Source organism: Phacochoerus africanus, chromosome 11, assembly GCF_016906955.1.
Source record: "Phacochoerus africanus isolate WHEZ1 chromosome 11, ROS_Pafr_v1, whole genome shotgun sequence".
NCBI lineage: Eukaryota > Metazoa > Chordata > Mammalia > Artiodactyla > Suidae > Phacochoerus > Phacochoerus africanus.
In genome coordinates, this window is record NC_062554.1 from 94,778,292 (window position 1) to 94,803,301 (window position 25,010).

The window sequence follows — 25,010 nt, forward strand, 5'->3', positions numbered from 1 at the left end:
AACTGCAGGGGCACAGATCAGAATATTTAAGATGGAGGGTGTTACATTTTAAAAAGCAGTTTGACTAATATGCAGTTATATTTTGAATATAAAAGGCAGACATTAAAATTTGATAAAATATTCTATAATTCTCAAAAAGCATTTTCAGAATTCCAAAAGGTGAGGAATAAGATAATCTTGGTCATGAAAATATTCATGGATCAAAATGCTCTCTAGAATATTAGAATTTGGAAAGGAAATCTTAAAATGTTCAACTATGGATTAATCAAATTTAGAGAGTAACCTAATGTGATTATGCTATTGTTACTTTCTCTGACCCTACAATTTTTTTTTTTCTCTATACGGTTGCACGTGTGGCATATGGAAGTTCCAGGCTAGGGGTTGGATTAGAGCTGCAGTTGCTGACCTATGCCATAGCCACGGCCATAGCAATGCAGGACCTGAGCTGCATCTGCAACCTATGTCACAGCATAAGGCAATGCCAGATCCTTAACCTACTGAGGAAGTCTAGGGATTGAACCCACATCCTTGCTTATGCTATGCTGGGTTCTTAACCTGCTGAATCACAATGGGAACTCCACTCTGATCCTACAGACTGATAACCATTAGTGCTCTGCTTTGGGTAGCCCATTAATAGGAGATTTAGGCTAAGGAAAATGACTAGCAGAGTCATTGACAGTCACGTTTCATTGATTTTTAAAAATTGGGTTAATTTTTTGAGCAAGTTTGGACTTCACAGGCACTTGATTTCTTTAGGACTTCTTTACAAAATAAGCATGGTTTTATCATCACATTCAGGAGAAAATGTAACCTGCAATATTAAATCAAACAGGTTACACATTACTGAAACCTCACTATTCTATTATTTTTTTATTGAGCTGGATTCATTAGGGGTAAGATCCTGGAGAACGTGATCTGGCTTTAAGTACTAAGACTGTAGTATTCAGTCTCTAAGGCTCTAAGACTGTAAGGCTTGCGAACCCAAAGTAACATGTAACAGCAGTGCTTTGTTGAGTAGGGATTTGCACAATATACTTTCTGTGTATTTTAGGAACATAAACATTGTATTTAAACCACTGCAAGATAACAATAAGGTACTGTAATTTATTCTTACTGATAAAGAGTTTAGCTCAGTTTTGCAACTGATTACTGATAATGTTCTTATTTGGCTTGATATGTAGTAAAATATCACTGGTTATCATAAGGATCTTAGGAAGTAGATTCATATTTAATTAAAGGTAGGTCTCTTCTTCATGATCTCTGAAAAAATCAGATGGTTTTCTAGACTCCATTGGACTGTACCAATTGATGAGGAATTCATGACATCTGAAGGCAATGAAGTCCAATAATGAACAGTTAAAATTCACCAACCAAAAGTTACTGCCCTATAAATTCCACTCATTAGTAATAACACTGTACACTTGAGCAGTGATGGCATACCCTTGATGGTATTAAAGTAGTAGAATATCATGTATGTTAGAAAATATACCAAGAGAAACTTAGAAATGATGATGTAAAATAAATATAAATGAAAATTTTAGCATTCCAAGCACCATTCCAGTAGATTTCACTTGCATTCTGCTTTGATACCACTTCACTAGATCAACGGAATATAAGACATCTTTCTACAAACATGAAACTTCTCCTTGTTTGCCTATGTTGTCTCTTTGTTGCTCAAGTTCATTCTATAATTTATATTTGGTTTCTTGTCAGTATGTTCCATGTCACTGCCAGGAAGTAATGTTACTGATAACAGATCAGTCTTGTGTACTTTAGAGGAAGACCATCTTATCAAATTTTACCTGAAAAAACTATGAGTTACATATTAGGCTAGTACTTTTAATTTGGGGGTAGTAATAACTGCTTGTGTCTCCGGAGTTATATAAAAATTTCTCTGGTGACTTTATGTGTAGCACAAAGGTTCTTTATAAATCCAGAAATCAAGATTCTTTTCCTCCCTTCCCCATCCTACACACACGCACACACACACAAACGCACAAGCATATGCACACACACAGGCACCTAGACACATACACATTTGAGAAAGGATCCAAAGTCTTAAGTTCAGGGTTTTTAAGTGTGAAAATTTATCATGTATTTTAATTCTTGCCCTATGCATAGAATCTATTTTTTCACTGTAATTATACATTTTCACTTTAATGACTTTTGGAACAAATAGATAATAAATCAGACAAATCAATGAAGCTCACGTAAAATTTTATATCCCTTGCTCCTCAAATAATATTTTTGATGATTTGCCATCCATCTAATAATTTCTGGACTCTCTGTATTCCTTTGGGAAATGGCACAAGGCCTTCTTGAGTGTGAGATTATGCATTTGGATCTCTGATTTAGTGGAACAGTGTGTAAAACTCTCTTATAATCAGAACACTCCCTGTTGGCTCCACATCTGAAGATCCCCAAGAGTGTTGTTTGTCCTAGTGAACATCTGGAATAGATTACTCGCAGTTAATTGGCTCCAGGTCGAGCTGGTTACAGACAGTAGCATGCAATATAACCTATGCAATTTACCAAATCCACCCACTTTAGGTTAAATCACACCTACTTCTCTCCGTAATTCCTCCCAGATGCAGGACACACACACCTGTGGGTACAAAACACACACACACACACACACACACACACACACATATGCATTGGAAGATAGCAGAGTATCACTAGATTATTGGAGAGGTTGTTAACAATACATTTAACCCATAAATTATCTCAATTAAAAGATTAACTATTGAATTCAAAGGATTGTTGGAAGGAAAAACAGAATCAGGAGCAGCAGATTATAGAGAGGGGTTCTTTGGTAGGAGAAAATATGTATAGTTAAAGGAAAAAAGTTCCAGCAGGTTCACAATTTGGGTTTTTATTTTTTTTTGTCCCTCACCTGAATAAATGTTTCAGCACGTGTGGGCACTTTTTAGAATGTTATGGTAGCAAGGAAAACAGTGCTTTGATTTTTAACTTATTTAACAATATTAGTGTGTTGGGTTATAAGGAACAGTATGACTACTGTTCATTGAAAACAAAAACATCAATCTTTTTAACTTATAGTGTTGGAGACACAGGGCATGTCTTGGCGATTAATGACCAGTTGGAGGAGTAGATATCTCAATACATAGCTAAGGGCCATTAACCCTAACTGGCCATTAATTCACAGGAAATGTCCTGTGCTGAGGTCATTATTGCTAATAAAATGCACACATGGAAAGTTCCCTCTTTTTTTGTCTGTGTACAATAACATGCATTCACATTACATGCATTGTTACATGTCACGAAAAAAAGTAGTATTATACATGTCCAGAAGCTCAGAAAAACTAACCCTAAGGAGAAATTTAATGTGCTTAATCTCTACATTCAAGTAGCCTTTCATTCTCTTTGGAGGGTATGGGTAGGTGGAAGACTGCATGTTTGGGTGACGAATCTTTGGATCTGCTGTGATCAGATACCCCTGTTTTGCTAACATGAGAACCTGGGGAAAAGTGAAAGCAGCAGGCAAATGGGATTAGGGAGCACTGTTACATATGGGTGAAACCAGTGCATGTGATCTAATGCCAAAGACAGTGTGGAATAACAGCATCATTTGAGGCCTAATACATTAGGTACCAGAACAGGCATGGGGCAGATTTAAATGGTAGATCAAATCCCTCCTTAGTTTTTGCTCTCTTCCACCCTCCTGGACTGTGCTCCACTGTCTCTCCCTTCTTACACCCATCATGCTTCCAGCTTTTCAGGAACCCTTAACTAAGTATCACTGTTATCTGGAACTGTCTTTTTTGCCATCTATTCTCTGTTTTCTGTCTTCTATGAAACTATCTCTGTCTTGCTTAAACCTATGTGATACTCCTTTGAGCTGTCTTCTAGAGCATCCTATAAATATCTCTATTTTAGCAATTATTTCATTATACTTTATTTGTATATAATCAACTTATTTCAGAAAAGAGTTTTATGTATGTTCTCACCTTAATAAATGGTTGGACATGAGTTATGGTGTGAAGGAACATAAGTATATGTATTCTTAAATGTATATTCTTATTTGCAAAAAAAGCAGTAAGCTTTTAAGGAGAGTCTGTAACTTAAAGAATGTATCTGTGTTTTAGTGGTGTAAATGTAAAATTGAAAATTTGCAAACATGCATTTCTTAAGACATTGAGTAATTCAAAACTCAAATAATTTAAAACTAATTCTAATAAATGTTTCCGTAGACCAGTTAAATGGCTCTGTTTTGTGCCAGTAGCATATACATATTGTCCTACTAATTTTGAAATAATAGAATTCTTTATTTTTAAGAGTTTGTTTTAAATATGGTGTTTATAGAAGGACTTAATTAGTGTTTTATTTTAAAAATATGTATTATTGAAAATTTTAAAACTAGAATTTTCACAAAGGGCTGTTCATAGTGTAGATCTTTTTGGTCAAAAAGACATTTCTGTTTTCTCTTAAATTCTATCATTAGTTGAAATCAAGGAATGTCGTTAGTGTGAATAAAATATGTGATATGTGCCATATATTGTAATGTTCTAAATGAGTATTTAAATCAACTTGATTTTTATTTGTAGTAATCTTCTAAATCAAAGAATTAAATATGCACAGATTACATACAAGACAGAATAGCTTGTACTCCCTATAGGAGTCTTCCTACAGGTAATTAAAGTAACTAAGAAAATATACTTTATTAAATAAGCATTAATGTTCAACATTTTATGAAGAAACAACATACAATTTGTAGTTTATTTTTGGGATGTTTGTCTTGTATAAAAACTCTTTATTTTTTTCGCTTTCCCAGATTAATCTTAACTTCTGAGATTTAAGGTAAATTTAAGGAACCTTGATTCAGAGTCTTTGAGGCATTTGATAAAGAGTTGATCTTCCATAAGAAAAATACTCTTATTTAGATATTCTTTTAAAACTAAACCATGTAGACATAAAGTATTTTGATATTAAATCATTAGGAAATGACTAAGGTATAATTCTTTTTTATTATGGTTAAAACTGTCACCAGAGAAGTATAGAAATTATTGTTCTTGGAGCAGGTGCCACATCTGGAATCCTCCCCAGAAGTGTGGGCATAGCAAGATCCTTTCTGAGGATCCTGTCTTAGAAAATGTTGAGCAGAAGGAAGAGAATTTGAAGACAGCCTCAAGTTGAAGTTCACTTGATTCTGCCATAATGAAAAGCACCTAAGGATTTAGGGCCTATGAAGGCTCATTCTAGCTGAAATTCAGACCAGATGTTTTAATCCATCTCTTATTTTCCATGTGACCTTGGGAGAATTATTGAATTCTGTACCTCAGTTTCCTCATCTGTGAAATGAAGTAAATAGTTACTAATCCTTTGTGGCTGTCAGCAGCACTGATAAAATGTAAAGAGAGGCATATTAAAAAATTTTAGCATTTATTTGAGCAAAAATCAACTTGATTTGGGTGACACCAAACTGGAAGTAGTTAGGAGCACTTCACCAGGATTAGGGCAAAGACTATCAAGAAAACTTTGGAAACAAAGAAAGGAAATTATTCAACTGGCTGTAGCTTAAAGCCTAGTTAACTGATTGGTTGTTCTTAGTGCATAACTTTGAGGCATTTATAGGCTTAGATTTGGTTTGATTGAGTAGGCCACCATGGCATTAGAGATGCCTCATCCTAATGACATATTTTTTCATTAATTTAGCAACATTCAGTCCTTTAATTTATGTAAAGCACTTTTTAAAAAGTATGTGGTTCATATAAACACTCAACGAATATTATTTGTAATTATTATTATTGTCAGGCTTAGTTTGAAGGAAATATGTGTTTTGATTTATTCCATGTTTTAACAAAGACAACCAAGGGAGCTTGGTTATGGCAGCCTAGTTAATTAATTACCACCTCCTCACTCTTAAAAACCCTTTTGTTTTACAGTTAGTGGTCCCATTCAGTGCTGTCCTGTGTGGATTAGTATAGGGTGCAGGAAGATTGCATTGTCCTAGGCCTAAAATCTGTACTGGTGGCCCTGATCTGGCCATGACCAGTTGTCCCAATTTTAGGTAAATTTTTAAAGTATTTCTGTCAGAAACAAAAGAAGAACTCTCTCAGAAATGACAGCTTTAATTTAGTTTTGCCTGAGGGGCTTTGATGTTGATGGGAGAAAGAGTAGGCTTCCACCAGCATTCTTATCTGATCAAGAATTCATCAAGTTATACAAAGAATCGTCTCTTTCTATATTTGCATTTAAAAAAAACACTTCAATGGAAGAGATGCTAACTAATATAAGTAGCTGAATTTTTAGTTATGCACTCATCTCTACATCTGAGTAAAGCCAGACCAGAATTTTATTACTCAGTTCTGATTCATTTCCCTGCAACAATTTCCAAGAGCTGAACAAGACAAAGAGAAATTATTTTTTTAAAATATGTATACATTCAGAAAACTCTAATTTAATAAGAGTAGAAAAATCTGCAAACTGCTATATTAATACTTCTTTTTGCTTCTTTTCTTCTCTTTAGATTAATACGGTTTGAAAGAGACCATTGTTTTCAACATGATTGTTAATAAAAATGAGAGACCAAGGTCCAGAAGCCACGATTTTTACCTTTTTCATGCCTTGGTGATGTTAAGCATGACCACGCTGTTTCTTCCAGTCACTGGAACGTCTAAGCAAAATATTCCACGTCTCAAGCTAACTTACAAAGGTAAATATGTCAGTGTTTTTCAAACTAGTCCTTCTTCTTCTTTTTAGATACTTAATCCACTGAGTGAGGCCAGGGATCAAACCTGCATCCTCATGGGTACTAGTTGAGTTCCTAACCCACTGAGCCACAACGAAAACTTCCCAAGTTGTCTTTTAAATTACTGTATTTCTTTTATTTATAAATGCATGCTGACTTCAGTGAAATGTTTTCAGCATTGGCATCAGTTAATAATATTGTTTTAGAACACTAAGCCCAGTTATTTATTATTTTTGTGAAGAAAACAGATGCCAAAACTCTCTCATGTACCCTTTTGGGTTCATTATTTACAATTATTAACTATTGATTAGCATAATTAGGAAATTTTGGTCTGCAAGTTGTGGTCAGTTTTGTATGAAAATAAATCAGTCCCTCCGTATGGTCAGACCACTCAAGATGGCTGATCTCTGGTTCTCTGTACATTGCCTGCTGGACCAGTATCTGCTTCACCTCATCCTACTCGCTTGACTGATTTTCCTGCTTATTTGCCCTAGGCCCCAGGTGATAATTGTTCTAACTCTAGCCATCATGTTAGCTTATCAGAGGGGCTGTTAGAGGCATGCCCCTCTGTTAGTTACCCTAGTAACCAGTGAGCCAACCTGCAATTGGTTCTCCCTATAACTGGTAACCTCCTCCTGCCTGGGGAGCACAGTCTGCAGCCATGTCCTGCCCTATTGCAGCACTTGGTGGCATGTTGCTCCAGGACCTTGCTTCAGACGGGTAAGATCCTCCATCCATTAAACCACTGATGTCTCTGTGGCAGACTCCATGCGCTGACTCCAGTTCTTTCTTCGGTCTTTAAGTTGGGCAAGACGTATAAGGTGTTGCAGACACCCTAAAAATAGTAAAGTTGTTAATTCCATACAGCTGCTACTAATTAGCTTATCCCTAGGGAGCACTTTTTTAAAGCAATACGTCTTTAAGAAAATTAACACACTAAAATACCTGTAACATCTTAAACATATACATATTTTGTTGTTAAAAATATTTCTATGAAGGACTTAAAATACAGTGATGAGAAAGCATTTAAGAAATGAAATGTACTAAGAAAACTGTTTTTAAATGTTTAAATTACTATAAAAGGAAAGTTTATATCCTATATGTAATCATATGTATGTGTGACATATTAGTATATGTATTGAGAGAGGGAGGTGGGGGGAGAGAACTCAGTTTCATGCTAAGAGGTTTCTCTTTTTTTTTTTCTATGATATCCTCTTGGCTTCGTTAAGTAATGAGAGGAGGGTAGGGTACTTTATTCTGAACGTGGCAAGTAAAAATTATGCTGGCAGTTTTAATTTTTAAAACAAATTATTTTCAGCTCAAATTAAAAACAATAATAGCTAATTTGATGTCTAATGTAAGTGGAATTATTATATCCATTATACATTTCATATGTTGGCATTTTTGTTGCAATTTGTATCACATGAATTAAAGAATTAAGGTAACATTATTATTTTAATTTTTTTTGTCTTTTTAAGGCCATACCTGCAGCATAATGGAGGTTCTCAGGCTAGGGGTCTAATCAGAGCTTTAGCCACCGGCCTACACCACAGCCATAGCAACAGCAATGAGGGATATGAGCTGCGTCTGCGACCTACACCACAGTTCATGGCAATGCCAGATCCTTAACCTACTGAGCAAGGCCAAGGATGGAACCTGCGTCTTCGTGGTTACTAGTCGGGTGCGTTAACCGCTAAGCCATGGCGGGAACTCCGTGGTAGCATTATTTTTAAGTTTTTATATTTTTATAGAATTTCTAGAACAGGTAAAACTAATCTATGGTTAAAAAAAAAAATCGGAACATTGCCTTTGTACAGTAGAGAGTATTGAGTGAGAGGAAACTTTCTCGGATTACGGAAATGTCCTCTATCTTGACAGGGAGTTAGATCACCTAAATGTAGGGATTTTTCACAACCTAATATATTGCATATGTCAGATTTGTTTGCCTGTTTTCAAAATTTACTTTAAGAACAGAAAAATACTAAAAGCCAAACCATAAAAGAAAGAAAAATTTGAAAATTAAGAGAATGAAGGAAAAGGGAGGAAATACTATGTGGTTTCTATGGTTCACTTGAATAACATAAGAACACTGTATTCATGAATGTGAACAATGTAAAGTAAATTAGACTTGGAGAGAAACTTTAATAGTAGTTGGAAATTACTCAATGAGGCTTTGTCATGAGCAAGGCATTGGTATAAGGACTGTGTGTGAGTTGTTATGTCATCTTCCTCATCACCACCATTTGAGGTGGGATTATCAACTCCCTAATATATGATGGATCCTGAGGTACTGAAAAATTAAGAAATTAAGGAATCAAATTGGTTGATGGCTCAGCCCTTGAGTCAGCCCCATGCCCCAGGGAGCCTTGGTACCTAATCCTGTTTCTCACAACCTAGACCTGAGCAGTTCTTCCCTGAGGCACTCCCCTCCCAAACTGAACTTTAAACTTGACAGAAACATCAGGTGGTTATTTGATTAACTGATTACTGTATTTCAATTATCAGAAGTAAATGGTGTTGAAGAAGACCATATGCTCTGTTTAAGATTACTCAGTAGCCAAAAGAGATTTGCATATTTGTGGGATTTTTTTTTTTATGCCTTTTGATGCTTTCATGGAATAAAAGGAGATTATCATTGTGCTAATTTGTGTTCACAATCAAAATTTTATATGAGTGATTGTAAAATATGAACTCAAATATAATAATTTGATCATTTGAAAATAACAAATCGGTTCCTAAAAATAAAAAAAAATTAACATTAATTATATATTGCTGCTGCTAAAATTAGTTTAGCTCTAGTTAGAGGGGTTTTGGGTATGAATCTTCATTTTCATACTTGGAATCAACCATATAAGAGTTCAAAATGTTGTTTTATTTACCTCTCTATAAATTGTCACTCATTCCAGCACCTAGTACTTATATAAAGGAGAACTGGTATAAATGTTGGATTAAGAGTAGAACTATTCTTTTGATGGTTCTTATATTTAGTATACTTTCCAGATAGTATTAGGTATTTATCTACATGTAGGTTATTTACATGTCAAAAGCAGTAGCAAAGATTGAATGCAGGGAAGGTATTTTATAGATCTTTCAACTCGCCCTCAATTCCTCTCCCCCCTTCTTCTCCCTCCTCCTTCCCTCCCCCTCTTATAGATCCTATGGAGCTCCCTGGCTGCTATTAGCCATTCATTTCCAAATTGTGTCCTAATAATAGAGTAGTGCTAGGAGAAGTGCTGACAACCTTTACAGAATATTCCTCTCTCCACCTGTAAAATGTGGTATCTTTTCTTTGGAATCCTCAGTTCAGCACTATGAAGCCTGCATTTGCCATACACTTGTAAAAATTTCAACAGTTTCCATAGCCAGCTCTTCTGTACCATATCTGAGAGTGTAAAAGGAAAGTCATTCAAATCTTGACATAATAGTTTTTTTAAAGTAACCTATCCCTGAATGAACTTGTGAAAATCACTGCTAACTTAGGGTTATGATTGAGGAAATGTCCTACCTCTTAGATAATAATCACAGCTATCCCTTGGCATTTTCTCTTTCTCTTATGACTGACTGGTGAAATAGGATCTGCTGGTACCACACATGGCTTAGTTTTAAAGATAGCTCAAAGTTTCTGCTTGGCACTAAAACATTGCCAGAATGTGAGGTTAGAAAAAATAGTCAAAATGAAAAATTAATTATATTTTCAAAAATAATTCATTTTATGTGTACAGGATCAGCTTTGCTTTCTATAACTCAAGCTTTCCTAGGTGCAGACCAGAGACATAGCCAATATTGGTAGAGTGAGCTACTTTGAACAGCTGCAAGATTATTTTGAGGGATTTCTTAAAGGCCAACAGAAATATAATAACCATTTTATTCAAAGAATGCTCTTTGATAAAGACTTAGCTTTGAACCTCTGAATCCACAGGAGCTTGTTTGGTTCTATTATTGTGTAAAGAGATTTCCCCTAGGTTACATATTTTGAATTCTTGCACATTTATGCATATTAAATCTGTTTCTGGAGTAATAAGTAAAGAACCTTGGAGGTCAGGATATTCTGCTTCTGGATTTTGTGTTATAAGGATAATATGTATGTGTGTGTGTGTGTGTTTAAAACCTTACAAGGTGAGCTTCTCACAGTGAGTTGTACACTTCATGCTGTAGATGTAGTAAACATCATTTTTTGAAAAATGACCAACCTCAGTTTTGCAATTAGTGTAAACATTTTATATATTTATAATCATCACAAAGGAACTCATATGGATTAAGGATATTTATAACCAGGAATCATTAGTATCTGTAGTGGTATTTGGTTGGAAAACTCCTGAAGATGAAATAGGTAACACAGTTAAAGAGGAAATGGACTAAAACTTAAAAAGGAAGAGAAAATGAAAGTCAACCAATATACAAAGATTCACTCTCTAATATGAATTGTAGTTTCTTTCATCTTTTTTTTTCTTTTTTCACATATTCTCTTTAATCTTTTTTCTTTTTTTAGATTTTAGTATTAACTTACATTTGAATGATTAGATATAGATTAGATTAGATTAGATTAGATATAGATATGTATTGAGCAACTGCTGTGCACCTGGCACTGTACTGGCTTAGGTCAGAGGAAAGTTAGTGTTCCTTTTGAATTTCTTTTCCTGATAGGGAGGCAGATACAGGTAAACAAAGAGATGAATGTTATTTCAAATAGGGGGACATGCTATGTAAAGCAAAAGACTGGGTCCAGGACCTTACTTAGACTTAACCTGTCTAACTTTTAGGATACTATGAAAAACCATCATTTTTATATCTGTTTCATAGATTAAAAAAAAATGAGGTCAGAGCCTAAAGGCCTTGCTCCAAAGCAAGAATCTATTAAGTGGGAGTTCAGTTGTGTATTTCATCTCCCTAGTTCCAGGCCAATGCTCTTGCTATCTTGTGCCCTTGAGAGACATTACATATTCAGAAATGCAAGTATCAAGATATAAAAAAAGAAATAAAAACCAAAAAAACTAGATTTAATTATTAAATCTTTGACAGCATGCTTTTTATGTTAACTACCGATAGTACTGATTATTTTTTGTGCCTCCAAAACTGCATATTTTCATAGAAACGAAAATTTGAAATCACCTTTAAAATGTTTTATCTCCTATTGTGTAAATCAACATTAATGTATTTGATGGAGTTGTTCTTTGACTTTTCTGAGATGAGTGGATAGATAAGTTTATTTTTCTTTATTTTCAGATTACTCTATTGAGTTGTGAAATGTGGCATGTCTCAAGTAGGGGTATGTGGCTGTTAGACTCCCCTAACTTGTATGATTTGACTAATCTAATGTAGTTCTGTTATTTCAATTTAATATGACAGTGAAGAAGGCAGGTTCTGAAGCCAAACTGCTTAGGCCTTAACTGCTATTGATAGTTGTGAGATACTTGGATGTTTATTTTTTGTACTGTAGTTTTCTAAATGCATTCATTTATGTAATTCTAATAGGTTTGTCTTGAAGGTGTCTTGATCCATGTAAAGCACGTAAAACAGTGTTTGGTATAGTAAGCACTTAATAAATGCTGTCTATTATTATCTTTTTAATTTTTAATTTTTTTGCTTTATAGGGCCGCACCCATGGCATATGGAAATCTTCCAGGCCAGGGATCGAATTGGAGCTGCAGCTACTGGCCTACGCCACAGCCACAGCAGTGCAGGATCCGAGCAGCATTTGCAACCTATGCCACAGCTCACAGCAATGCTGGATCCCAGACCCACTGAGCAATTCCAGGGATCAAACCCACATCCTCATGGATACTAGTCAGATTCGTTTCCATTGTTTTACAACAGGAACTCCTAATTATTATTTTTCCTTAAACTAGGAAAATTATTATCTTGCTAGATATCAATGGTTGTTCCCAGATCAGTTTTCCCTACATAAACACGTTTGAAAAATATTACTTATTTCTTCCCTGGGGATTTACAACATATGTTAAAATTGCTTCTGTTTACTCTCCAAGATTTTCTGCAGGAGTTGGTTTCCCTCAGTCAAGTACCACCCAAAAGATTGTGAATTTTTTAAAGGTACTTTCCAATGTTTTAGTCTTCATTGTTTTCTAGTAGTTAAGAAGCCATTAGGTCAATATTGACCCTGATAAGAGTAATGCTTTTGAGTGGTTGGTAGCCTTCAGAGTGGGTTTAAAGGAATCATAAAATCATTCAGGAGTTCCTACTACATGATGCTTTCTAAAGCAGATGTTTTTATTATCAAATCAATGAGAAAAGATGACTTACTCTGAATATCTCCTCTTAAGTGTGTAGTGAAAAAACATTATCAATTGTATAGTAAGAATCCCCATGTATTTTTTTTCGATAAAGTCACTAATGGTTTAATTATTAATGGACTCACTTGTTTTCCCAGATGTGTTTTCTCTAAATTGAGGGTATGTGTGGGATTGGGCTTTCGTAGGTTTAAGAGCTCAAGGCTGATAGTCTTGTGCATGTGATACTCAGCTGTCACTAGATAATAATAACGATAGTTTCCAATGCCCTCTGTTTCCAGCTGTGTTCTGGCAACAAGGGGATATATTAGTAAATGGAAGAGGCAAAACTCTCTGTCATCATATAGTTTATATTCTGATACAGAAAGCAGACCGTACATAAGTACCTTACACAGCAAGATAGAAGATGATAAGTTCCTTGGTGAAAAATGAATCAGGAAAGTTAGAGAGTGGTAGGGGTATAGTAGTCAAATATAGTGATCATGGAAGAGCTCACCGAGAACATGATGTTTTCACAAATACTTAAATTATTGTTGCAAGTTATGCAAATTACTCAGGAAAGGAATATTTTTGGCAAAAGGAATAGCAAGTCCAAAAGTCCTGAGGTGACAATGTGTCTGGCATATGCAAGGAACCTAAAGAAAACAGTATTGTTAAAGAGAAAACAAACCAAAAAAAATAGTGGACTGGGGGAGAGAAGAAAATTGATTAAATCAGAGAAGTAGTTGGGGGAAGAAGAATTAGATCCTTTCACTGTTGATGTTGTTAAAACATTGGTGTTTACTCCCAGTGTTAGGGGAATCCACTGGAGAATTGTGAGCACAGAGGTGATCTGAATGACTTTGTTATAAGATCACTCTGGTTTCTTTATTGTGTGTACATGGGAAGGGAGAAATCATGGAAATAGGGAGCCAAGTTTGAGAGTACTGTAATGATCCAGGTGAGAAATGATAATCTATGAGCCAGATTAGTTGCCGCGGAGACAGGAGGAGAAGAAGATAAGAAGATAGAGCCAATAGGATTTGTTGATAACGAGGTCAGAGAGAAGTCAGATCTGACTCCATGGTTTTTCGTTTGGTTTCGATCTAAGGATGAAGTTACTATTAATTGAGATAGAGAATGTGAAAGGTTTTCCAGGAAGATCAAGTGGACATATTTGGGGAAGCTATTAGATATCTAAGTGAGATGACAAAAAAGCATTTGAGTATACAATTTCAGGAGTTTATGGGCAACTAGCATATAGAAATTTTTAAGTCCATGAAACTGTGAGATAACTAAGGGATATAGAAGAATTTGGGGGATTGAATTCTGGGGTATCTTCGAATCAGGATTTCAGAGAAAGGAGGGATCTGCATTAAAGTAAACTGAAAAGAAGTGCCCACGTGTAGGAGCAAAATCAGAAGTTGTGGTATGGAGGATGTTAAATGGAGAAAGTAAGGAAAGGGCTTATCAGCAGTGTCCTAGTCAGCTCTATCATGAAAGGTAAGTAAAAATTCACATGAAATTTAGCAACAAAAGTCTGTTGTTGACCTTGATAAGAGCAGTATCTTTAAGTGTGAAACCCACTGCACAACTAGGTAGGACTCTTAAGAGCAAGGACTCAGGAACTGGAGGACATTATAGGTAATTCTCAAGTTTTCCTGTAATGGAGACATGGGCAGTAGTAGCTGGAAGGACAGTGAGATCAAGAGACTTGTTTTTTTCATGAGCTAAACAATAGCATATTTAAATGGTAAGGGAAATAATCTAGGAGAGAAATAATTAATGATTCAAAAGAAATGTGGGATAAGCCATACCCTCTTGAATGAAATATTAATAAGACATTTTTCTTTGTCTAGAATGAGGCTACTTTTAGAAACCATGTTAATAAAAGTGGCTTATTTTGCATAATAAACTATTAATACAATGATACAGGTTGTAAGCACTGCATACATTTAGAAAATTTGATATGTAAGGATTTGGAAATAAAACTCCAGAAAGAGTAAGTGAAAAACCCAGAGTCATATAAGTAGATAATTAAAAAAACAAAAACAAACAAAAAAAAAACCCCAAAACTGGTCCAAGTCTTCTGCTTTTCAATTCAGTATTGTTTGTTCTACAACTTGCCTACATCCCCCACTATTATTTAGTAATAGTTAAAATCTGTGTAACACAGTATGTAGAGCACTGTTCTAAACAATTTTGACCTGTAGAGCTTCACAGAGTGGTAGAAGTGATGTAATAATATAATGTAATATATAATGTAATATTCCATACAAATATCATAAAAAGTGTTCCTGGAATTAAGATATATAAAAATCACGAGGTCTATGTGGTCAGCTCTGTCCTCCTGGTGGGGTAAATGAGACACTTTGTGTCCTATTTATGTATAAAAATGGAGGGAACTTACAAGAGCATAATTTAAGTAAAGGCAATTTTTTTTCTGGGATTAAACCCAGTCAACTCTTTTTCGGTTAAAAACGCTTTTTTGAACAGATCGTATATATAGTTGGTTTACTATTCTGTGAATTATTGAGGAGATAAAGATTTTTATGCAATTGCTTGTTCTATGACTTCACTTACCTAAAATTTGGCTCTGATTCCTTGGGTTTTATTAAGGGAATTTTTACTGTGAGTTTCTTTCAATATATGTGTAAAAATATAAATTTACAAATATTTTTAAAATGGATGTCATTGGGTCTTTTTAGCAGAAAATTTCACAGATGCATCTCTTAAGAACTAGCAATATACATTTTGCATTTTTCTCTAAGAGTCCTTTAAACATGCTGTTTTAATCCTGTTAATTCAAAAGAGGTATAAATTAAAACTAAAGTGCTTTTTAGTTAGAAAGAAAGATGCTCATAAAGAGGTTTATTTCACTAAAGCCACAGTGAGCCAGATCCAGCCTAGGAAATAAGATAAATATTTCAGTAATCCCAATGGAATGGTGAAATGGAAGAAGCAATAGAAGTGAACTTCTCTGTGGGTGCGTTCTATAAAAACATGACTGGAATTGTCTTGAACAAGAATCTTTCTTTTCTAAGTAATGGTAGATCTTAAAATATAAAATACAGTTGTAATGGATGATGAGTCTTAGAGATGGAATGCCTAGATAGGTTTTAGCTCTTTTTCTGGCATGTACTGTTCCTGCACCATTAGAATAGGAGTTTGCCCCTCCTTCCTTCCTTCCACCCTTCTTCTCTTCCTTCCTTCCTTCCTTCCTTCCACATTTTAAGGCCGCATGTGTAGCACATGGAAGTTCCCAGGCTAGGGGTCAAATCTGAGCTGCAACTGCCATCCTATGCCACAGCCACAGCAATGCCAGATCCTCAACCCACTGAAGAGGCCAGGGATCAAACCTTCATCCTCCTGGATGTAGCTGGGTTCATTACCACTGAGTCACAATAGGAACTCCCTAGTTTGTCCTTTCTGAGTCTAGGTTTTTTCATCTGGAAATCAGTGTTTGTCTTGGTTCTCCTTAAAGATCAAAATAAATAATATAGGGAAAGTTCCTTGGATGCTATAAAGCACAAAATGGATGTTATGATAGGCTTCAAGGAGAGACCAAACATATAACTGAATTAATTGAAGTACGATGTGAAGAAAATCCAAGGTCTTTAAAAAAGTAATTATATTTAAGCATCTTCAATACAATTTCTGCTACCACAAATAGTAGGAAGAAAGGGAAGGAGGGTGGAAGGAAGGAAGGAGGGGAAAACTCCTATTCTAATAGTAGGAAATGTATTTGAAAGTCAATAATAAATGACAACTTGTCAATCTTTAAATCTTCCCTTCTAGGTTAAGGAATATTAAATGAGTGTACTTCTTTGTATGAGAAAACTTGAAGTGGAGAAAGTTTATATGTCATTCATTTAAGCTAAGTAGGTCATTTATCAGTTATAGCAATTAAGTTAGTTATAAGTTAATCATATTGTTAGAATAAGTTGGGGATAAATAGATTTGACCACTATAGTATTGTAGAAGAAAATAAGAATTTGGCTATTTTGCATGAATTAACATATGTCATCATTTAAGAGTTTGAGAGAAACTCTAGAAAAGAAAGAAGGCATGTCAAGGTGATTTTTGTTTGTTTGTTTGTTTTGTCTTTTTAGGGCCACACTCACGACATAAGGAGGTTCCCAGGCTAGGGGTCTAATCAGAGCTACAGCTGCCAGCCTACACCACAGCCTTAGCCACAGCCACGCCAGTTCCAAGCCGTGTCTGCCACCTACACCACAGCTCACAGCAATGCCGGATCCTAAACCCACTGAGCAAGGCCAGAGATCTAACCCTCAATGTCATGATTCCTAGCTATTCTGCTCCAGCTGTGGTTCAAGGACCGTATCACTAGCATAATCTGGGAGCTTGTTAGAAATGCAAGCTGTCAGGCTTCCTCCCATATTTCTCAGTGAGAATTCATTTTTTTTTAGTGAGAAACTCAGCTGATTTGAATGCATGTTAATCCTGAGAAGCACTGTTTTAAAGGGTTTTATTTCAGACTTCTCCACTTTCTCTACCCAGGCCCGCCCTCCCCACAACACACGTGAACACTTGGACATGACAACGGGAATCTTGTATAATTGCAAAGCATCAGAGCCACAATTAGGTCTCCAAATGGCACATTAACCTTTCTGAATTATTAATAAGCCTTTAATAGATCCTGATTTTAGGTGGAAGGTAGATAAACCGACACAAACAAGAATCACTAGTTTGAAAAGTCATCAGTTAAATGTTAATTAGATTTAGGTACAAGAAGAAGTGGTGAATTATAGCAATGATTTAGATATTATTGTTATCTGTAACGGTTTCTAGTCCTTTTAAAGGACTAAATAACTGTTAAAAGATTAATGCCATAGGATTAGGATAAATAAAACTAACGTTTAAAGGAATTTGGGAGGATGTTGAGTATTGAATGATATATATGTTGGCAATGGAGGATTTTGATCATTAAATTCTAACTTAATTGTGATTAAGGAAGGGAAAAAGCAGAGTAGACAGCATCATGTGGTAGGGATTGGTGAAGGAAGGGGCAGAGAACAACATTATTTATGAGCCTATTAGAGGAATTTTGAGAAATAGTAATACAGATCTTAGCATGGCTTACAATGGGAATAAATATTTGAGGAAGAAGAATAGAAAATTTGCATGAGGAAATCTGTAAGGCTTTAAATTTACATGGATGTTTGTGTGAGGGAATTGCATAATAATTTACCAATTATTTAAATAAGGGGAAAAAGGGTAAGGGAGCAAGGAAGAGAAACTAAAAAAGATTGTGCCTGGGGACTAGTTCATGTCATTAAGGTCATGATTAGTCAGTAGGATGAGATGGTTTGGGGAAAAATGGAAATACCAAGCAGGCTATTGGAAATTCTGAACTGTGACTTGGGAGAGGCAGTGGAATTTTAGGTATCTACTTTAAAGTAATCAGTAGAGAGGCTACAGTTTATTAGAGAAAACAATGTATGGGAAACTATAAATGGAAAATATTATCTCTTTGTTTATGACCTACAAATGCTGCCTGATTCAGGGGATTATTCAGTGAAAATAATGTATGTCTATTGACATATATATCGATATATATATTGATATATATGTATATCGATATATTTGTCTTTTTTAGGGCCACACCTACGACATATGGAAGTTCCCAGGCTATGGGTTGAATTGGAGCTGTGACCACTGGCCTATACCACAGACACAGCATCACCAGATCCTCCAGATTGGAGCCACATCTGTGACCCACACCACAGCTTGCTGCAATGCTGGATCCTTAACCCACTAAGCGAGACCAGGGATAGAACCTGTGTCCTCATGGATAATAGATTTGTTTTTGCTGAGCCATGACAGGAACTCCCAGTGACAATATTTTTAATCTCCCTCTTGGAAGCTATGTGCATATTCTACAGGATTCTCTTCCTTGGGTAAGATTAGAGAACCCTTTCTGGAGAAAACCTAGAGGAAAGTTCTATGGAAAACCATTATCTGTTTGTTCTGAAAGAAGAGCCAAACAGAAATGTTCCTGAATCAGTGGAAATTAAGTTTCAGATTATATCACACTGAATGCCCAGCATGATACATGAAAAAACAAAATGAACAAAATATATGAATGAAAAATCAAATAATTCAGTTCAATTATTTTAAATTTCATAATAGTAAGAATGAAGAGGTGAAAGGAAAAACAGAAGACATTCACAAGTTTGGAATACTGATGGCATGCATGAGAGTTCTTAGCTACAACTTTGGAAGCTGGAAGATAGTGTATAAAAATTCCTCAGATCTCTGAGGGTGAATGCTGTACAACCCAGAATTCTGTAGTTAGCCAAGCTAGCAACAGAGGTATATTAGAGTGATTTTAATGCATGGGAAATTTTAAAAAATTAAGTCACTGTTACTCTTTTATGGGAAACTTTTGGAGATGCGCTCACTAAAACAGGAAAATAAATCAAAAAGGAAAGGCATGGCATCAAGAAAATATGGGATTTATACTAAGAGATAGAAGGAAGCTTGCAAAAGCTATTCCTCAGGGCAGAGAACAGAAGTCCAAGTAATAGGAGGATGAAGAGAGGCCTTAAGAGGGGATGTGTTCAGGAGAAAAGCAAAAAGCATTCAGACAAATATTTCGTTTGAAAATTTTATGGAGATTTTTTCAAAGTGTGGAAAGGTTTGATCATGATCCTAAGGAAATCTAAGCAATGTCACAATTGGGAAATCATTAATAGAGGCAACATTTTTTTTTCAAGAAAGTATAATCAGAGAGCACTACTTTTGTTTTTGTTTTGTTTTGAAAATTTTTTTTTACAGAATAAAACACATATATTTAAACACAGTTACATTCACACAGATTATTATATCATGGATCTTAAGAAAGACATTAGGTGACTCCCTCTGGAGAAGTAGAATGGAAAATAATGCTGAGACAAATAGGAAATTTATTCTATACTTTATCCTATTTTGTATGGCTTTCATCTTTACTATTTAGTACTATCTATTACATTTCAATTTTTCCTTAAAAATTAACATTATATTAAAATCGTGTATATTATGCGACTAAAATTTATAAAGAAGAAAGCCTTATATACCATTAAATATTTTATATAGCATAATAAAAGGAATAACTTCACTGGTAAGGATAACAAAAATAATATACCCTCTGAAAAGAAGTAAAATATAAAATGCATAAATTGGTTAAAAAACAGTGTAACTATATAAATATGTCCTCACAATTTGTTACATCTTATTGATTATTCAATATAGGCATTACACCATTCTAGGTGATATGATAAACAAGACATTATAGACCTTACATTGTACCATGGAGAGAAATGGTTATTAATAATACAATTGTAGAACTGTATTATTTAATTGTAGAGTTGGATTATTTAATTATAATTATCATAAATTCTTTGATGGAGAGGAAATCAGAATCAGATCTAAGAAGACTTCAGCATTCTAAGAATGATGTCAAATGACCCCCTTCATGGTGGATTATGCACTTATTTACTATGAGATATATTTCTTCTCCAGAGATTCCTTGTTTGTGTATCAATTGTAGATTTTTTGCTTGCAGTTATTCTGAAGTTTTGATATAAGAGTCTATATGTATATGAGATTGTTTTAAGTTGTTGGTCTCTTAAGTGCAAGTTCATCTCCAGTGTCTTGCATTTGTACCCACCTCTTCTCATGATTTCTGATTTTGGTGCTATAATCGTGCATGGATGATTTTGTATCTTTACTGTATATATACCTTTACTGGTGAGCCTTGTCATATGTGGAATTTTTGTTTCCTATTGCTGTTTTTTTCTTTTCTGCCTAGAGAAGTTCCTTTAGTATTTGTTGTAAGGCTGGTTTAGTGTTGCTGAATTCTCTCAGCTTTTGCTTATCTGTGAAGTATTTGATTTCTCCTTCAAATCTGAATGAGAGCCCTGCTGGGTAGAGTAATCTTGGTTGGAGGTTTTTTCCTTTCATCACATTAAGTATATCACGCCACTCCCTTCTGGCCTGCAGAGTTTCTGCTGAAAAATCTGTGGATAACCTTATTGGGGTTCCCTTGTATGCTACTTGTTTCTTTTCCCTAGCTGCTTTCAAGATGTTCTCTTTGTCTTTAATTTTGGTTGCTTTGATTAATGTGTGTCTCGGTGTATTCCTCCTTGGGTTTATTTTATATGGTACTCGTTTGTACTGAATTTGAGTGAGTGGTTCCTTTCCCATGTGAGGGAAGTTTTTGGCTATTATCTCTTGGAATGTTTTTTCTGTCTCCTTCTCTATCTCTTCTCCTTCTGGCACCCCTATAATACAGATTTTGGTGCATTTAACATTGTCCCAGAGATCTCTGAGACTCTCTTCATTTGTTTTCAATCTTCTTTCTCTTTTCTGTTCTGCATCTGTAATTTCCACTAACCTGTCCTCCACCTCACTTATTCGTTCTTCTGCATCCTGTATTCTGCTGTTAGCTGCTTCTAGTGAATTTTTTATTTCAGTTATTGTATTTTGCATCTCTTCTTGTTTAAGTTTTATATCTTGTATCTCTTTGGTCAGTGTTTCCTATATGTTATCCATCTTTGCCTCCAGTTTATTTTCCAATGTCTTGCATCATCTTTAGCATCAACAATCTAAAGTCTTTTTCCTGGATGCTGAGAATCTCCTCATCACTTAACTTATTTTCTGGGGTTTTTCCTTTCTCCCTCATCTGAGGTATAGTTCCTTGTCTTTTCATTTTTATAGGTTTTTGGTGTGGTGACCTTTTTACAGATAATAGAGTTGTAGCCTCTCTTACTTCTGCTGTCTGCCCCCCTTGTGGCTGAAGTCAGTATGGGGGCTTGCTGTAGGGTTGCTGATGGGAGGGGCTGATGCCTGCCCACTGGTAGGTGGAGCTGATTCTAATCCCTCCAGAGGCATCTGTGTGCCTGAGGGGTCTTTAGGTAGCCTGTTTAGTGAGGGGTGGGGCTGTGATCCCACCTGGATTGTTGTTTGCCCTGGGGCTTGTCAGCACTGACTGATAGGTGGGGCCAGATTTTCCCAAAATGGCCACCTCCAGAGAAAGGCACTGCTGCTGAATACTCCCAAGAGCTTTGCTTTCAATGTCCGTCCCTCACAACAAGCCACATTCACCCCTGTTTTCCCAGGATGTCCTCCAAGAACTGCAGTCAGATTTGACCCAGATTCTTATGGAGACTTTGCTTTGCCCTGGGACCCAGTACACGTGAAAGTCCATGTGCGCCTTTTAAGAATGGGGTCTCCATTTCCCCTAATCCTGTGGAGCTCCTGTGCACAAGCCCCACTGGCCTTCAGTGCCATATGCTCTGGGGGCTCTTTCTCCCAGTGCTAGATCCCCACACGTGAGGGTTTGATGTGGGGCTCAGAACTCTCACTGCTGTAGGTGAGTCTCTGTGAACCAGTTAGTTTTCAGTCTGTGGAGCTTCCCATCTCGGAGGTATGGGGTTGTTTCTATCACAAAATCGCCCCTCCTGCCTCTTGATGTGACCTCCTCTTTTTCTTCTGGAGTAGGGTATCTTTTTTACAGTTTCCAGTCCATTTGGGTGGCGATTGCTCAGCCTTTAGTTGCGAATTTTGTTGTTTTTAGGAGAGAAGTTGCGCTCCAGTCCTTCAATTCCACCATCTGAATCCTCTCTCGAGAGCACTACTTTTGTAAAGTATGGAAGACCTTGTGACAGTAATAGAATGACTGAATACAGCTTTCATAAAAATGAACATATTATGATGTTAGGAGCTTGATTGGGAGAGAAAGAGTTGGCATAAGAAAGCTAAAATTCTCAAATTCTGTAAACAACAATTCGGTGGAAATGTCTGAAAATGGTGCTTTAAAAGATACTAGTATATACATATTATTTGTATATATGAAAACAAATGGAACATAAACTACTAAATATGTTAATATGGTGTCTAGATTAGGGGTGGATAAAGAGGATGGGAGAGGAGACAGATGGGTTTATATACACCTTTTAACAAAACCTTTTGATAGGCATATACTTAAATTTGATTAATATAATTAACTTTAAAAGTTATGTTGTTGTAGTTTGTTATTCTCATAACTCTTTGGTCTTTGCATTAACTTGTGATGATCTTAGCTTACGAATTATTTGGTCTTGGCATATTTGTCTTGTATTGGAATCAGTAATAGACGGTGTATTAAAGTATGACTTTTCTAAGTTTTTTAAAAATTAAATTCACACACTATATTGAAAACAATTCATATTCAATTTTAACATGGTGTTTTTAAATATCCCTTGAAATTTGAAAAGAGAGACATTCTCGTTAATTTGAAGGGATTTAAGAAAGTAATTGTCAAAGCTGAATCACTGTTCCCCAGAACTATGCTCTCAGCTATTTTTGAGGCAGTTTATTCTATTATGGTATTGTCTTTCTGGAAATATATAAGGTATTTATAATGTTAGCCCTTTTTGTAGGTCAGTAGGAAAAATGGCAAAGCTTTTTAGAACTTAAAATGATTCATTCTCACTCAAAGTAAGAATTTAAAAGGACCATAATCGTAAATTATGAATCTCATATGGGATAGATTATATAAAGCATCTACTATTGAAAGCTCGCCAAATAAGAATAAACCTGTGATTTAAAAGCATGGATGCAGATGAAAATGTGCCAGTGTAATTACCACACTCCTGTTCCACATCCTGTTCTGGCAAGAATAGCTCTGATGATACAATAGGCTGTATTTGTTCCTAATTTATGTTTCCCTATGTGGTATCATCTGATTTATTATTAACATAGATAATGTTCTAAGACCTAACGAACAGAATGATTTCCAACATTCCATTGCAGATGAGCAGATGATAATTTTAATGAATTTTTTTCTTTCTGATTTGGATGTGCATTTGCAGGAAGGGAACCAGTAGGGTTGGATTTCTCACCAGGAAAATAGGATAATTTATAATATACACCTATGACTGAGTCTTTTGTAGGGATTGTAGGTTTGTATTACATTCTTTCCTTGTATATTTGATATTTTTGAGCCTAAAGATACATAAATAGAGAATGATTGATATGTTTGATAGGTGGAGATGAGCTAGCTTGGTAACCAGTATCTTTTCATATGACCTCAAGCCTCAGAAAACTAATGGAACATCAGGTGGGGCCAATTTAAGATGAGTTCATGTTCCCAAGGTTAAATCCAAGAAAGAATCATGCCTTCTTTGGACTAAAAGCTAGAGAAGCAAACAGGTTCCCAGAGAGCCAAAGAGACTCTGTGAGCCATAGCATTAGGGACAGATTATCATTTTGGAATAAACAATTTGCTCCCTTTACTTAATTCCTGACCCAAACTGAGAACAGGTTTTTTTGGGAGGAGTGGGGGGGGGGTGAAAAGGGGGAATAAGAGTATTTTGGTAGTGAAAACATTTCTGGAAACTGTGGGAAGAAGGAGTTCTACGGAAAGAATCTTGGGTTACTAACAGCATTAAAGCCCAGGGAATTCAGAGATCAAGGGGGAGAAGCTGAATTTATGGGGAAGGCAGGAGTAAAAACTCCTTTACATCTTTACTTAGCTTTGCAGAGAACACACTATAGATCTGACTGTATTCAAGAAACCTCAGAACAGCCCTGTTGATATAACGGCTGTTTCCTTGAGGAAAAAGAGGAGTGGGTTGGGCAAGAATTTGTGCTGAACATCCTGAGATGGTAGGGAAAAGTGACTGGGTTTTGATCTGGATTCACTTTTTGGCTATAAGCCTTCTCTGCTGAGGAATTTGGCGCTTAAGTTTGGAAATCGACTTTTTTCAAAGGTACTTTCCTTTTAACCCCATGAAGTTCTGTTTTTAATGACTTTTATTTTTTCTTAAAAAAATAATAAAAAACCTTCCTATTGCATGCAGGAAGCCATTTTGTTTAGCTTTGTAGTCTTCTTGTGAGAGAAATTGTCAGCTCCATCCAGTTCAGAATTTCTGGCAATAAATGCAGGATTTCAGGGGTTTGGGATTTTGTTCATCTAACAGTGAAACATTGAGGAAGTCTGTGTTGCTTAAGCCTAAATTTATTAGATTCAATGTGACTGACCACTCCCTTCCTTTCTGGGGGTGAAGAGGAAGAATGGAGACCATCAG

At 35.6% G+C, this 25,010-nt stretch overlaps 1 protein-coding gene across 1 annotated transcript in view; it reads left to right on the forward strand.

The window, feature by feature from the left end:
• SEMA3D (semaphorin 3D) overlaps positions 1-25,010 on the forward strand; it is a 202,849-nt gene that overhangs the window by 61,089 nt on the left and 116,750 nt on the right. Inside the window, exon 3 of the mRNA XM_047753452.1 lies at positions 6,491-6,676. Within this exon, the coding sequence (XP_047609408.1) occupies positions 6,526-6,676 (151 nt within the window). The 5' untranslated portion in view covers positions 6,491-6,525. The remainder of the gene's footprint in view (positions 1-6,490; positions 6,677-25,010) is intronic.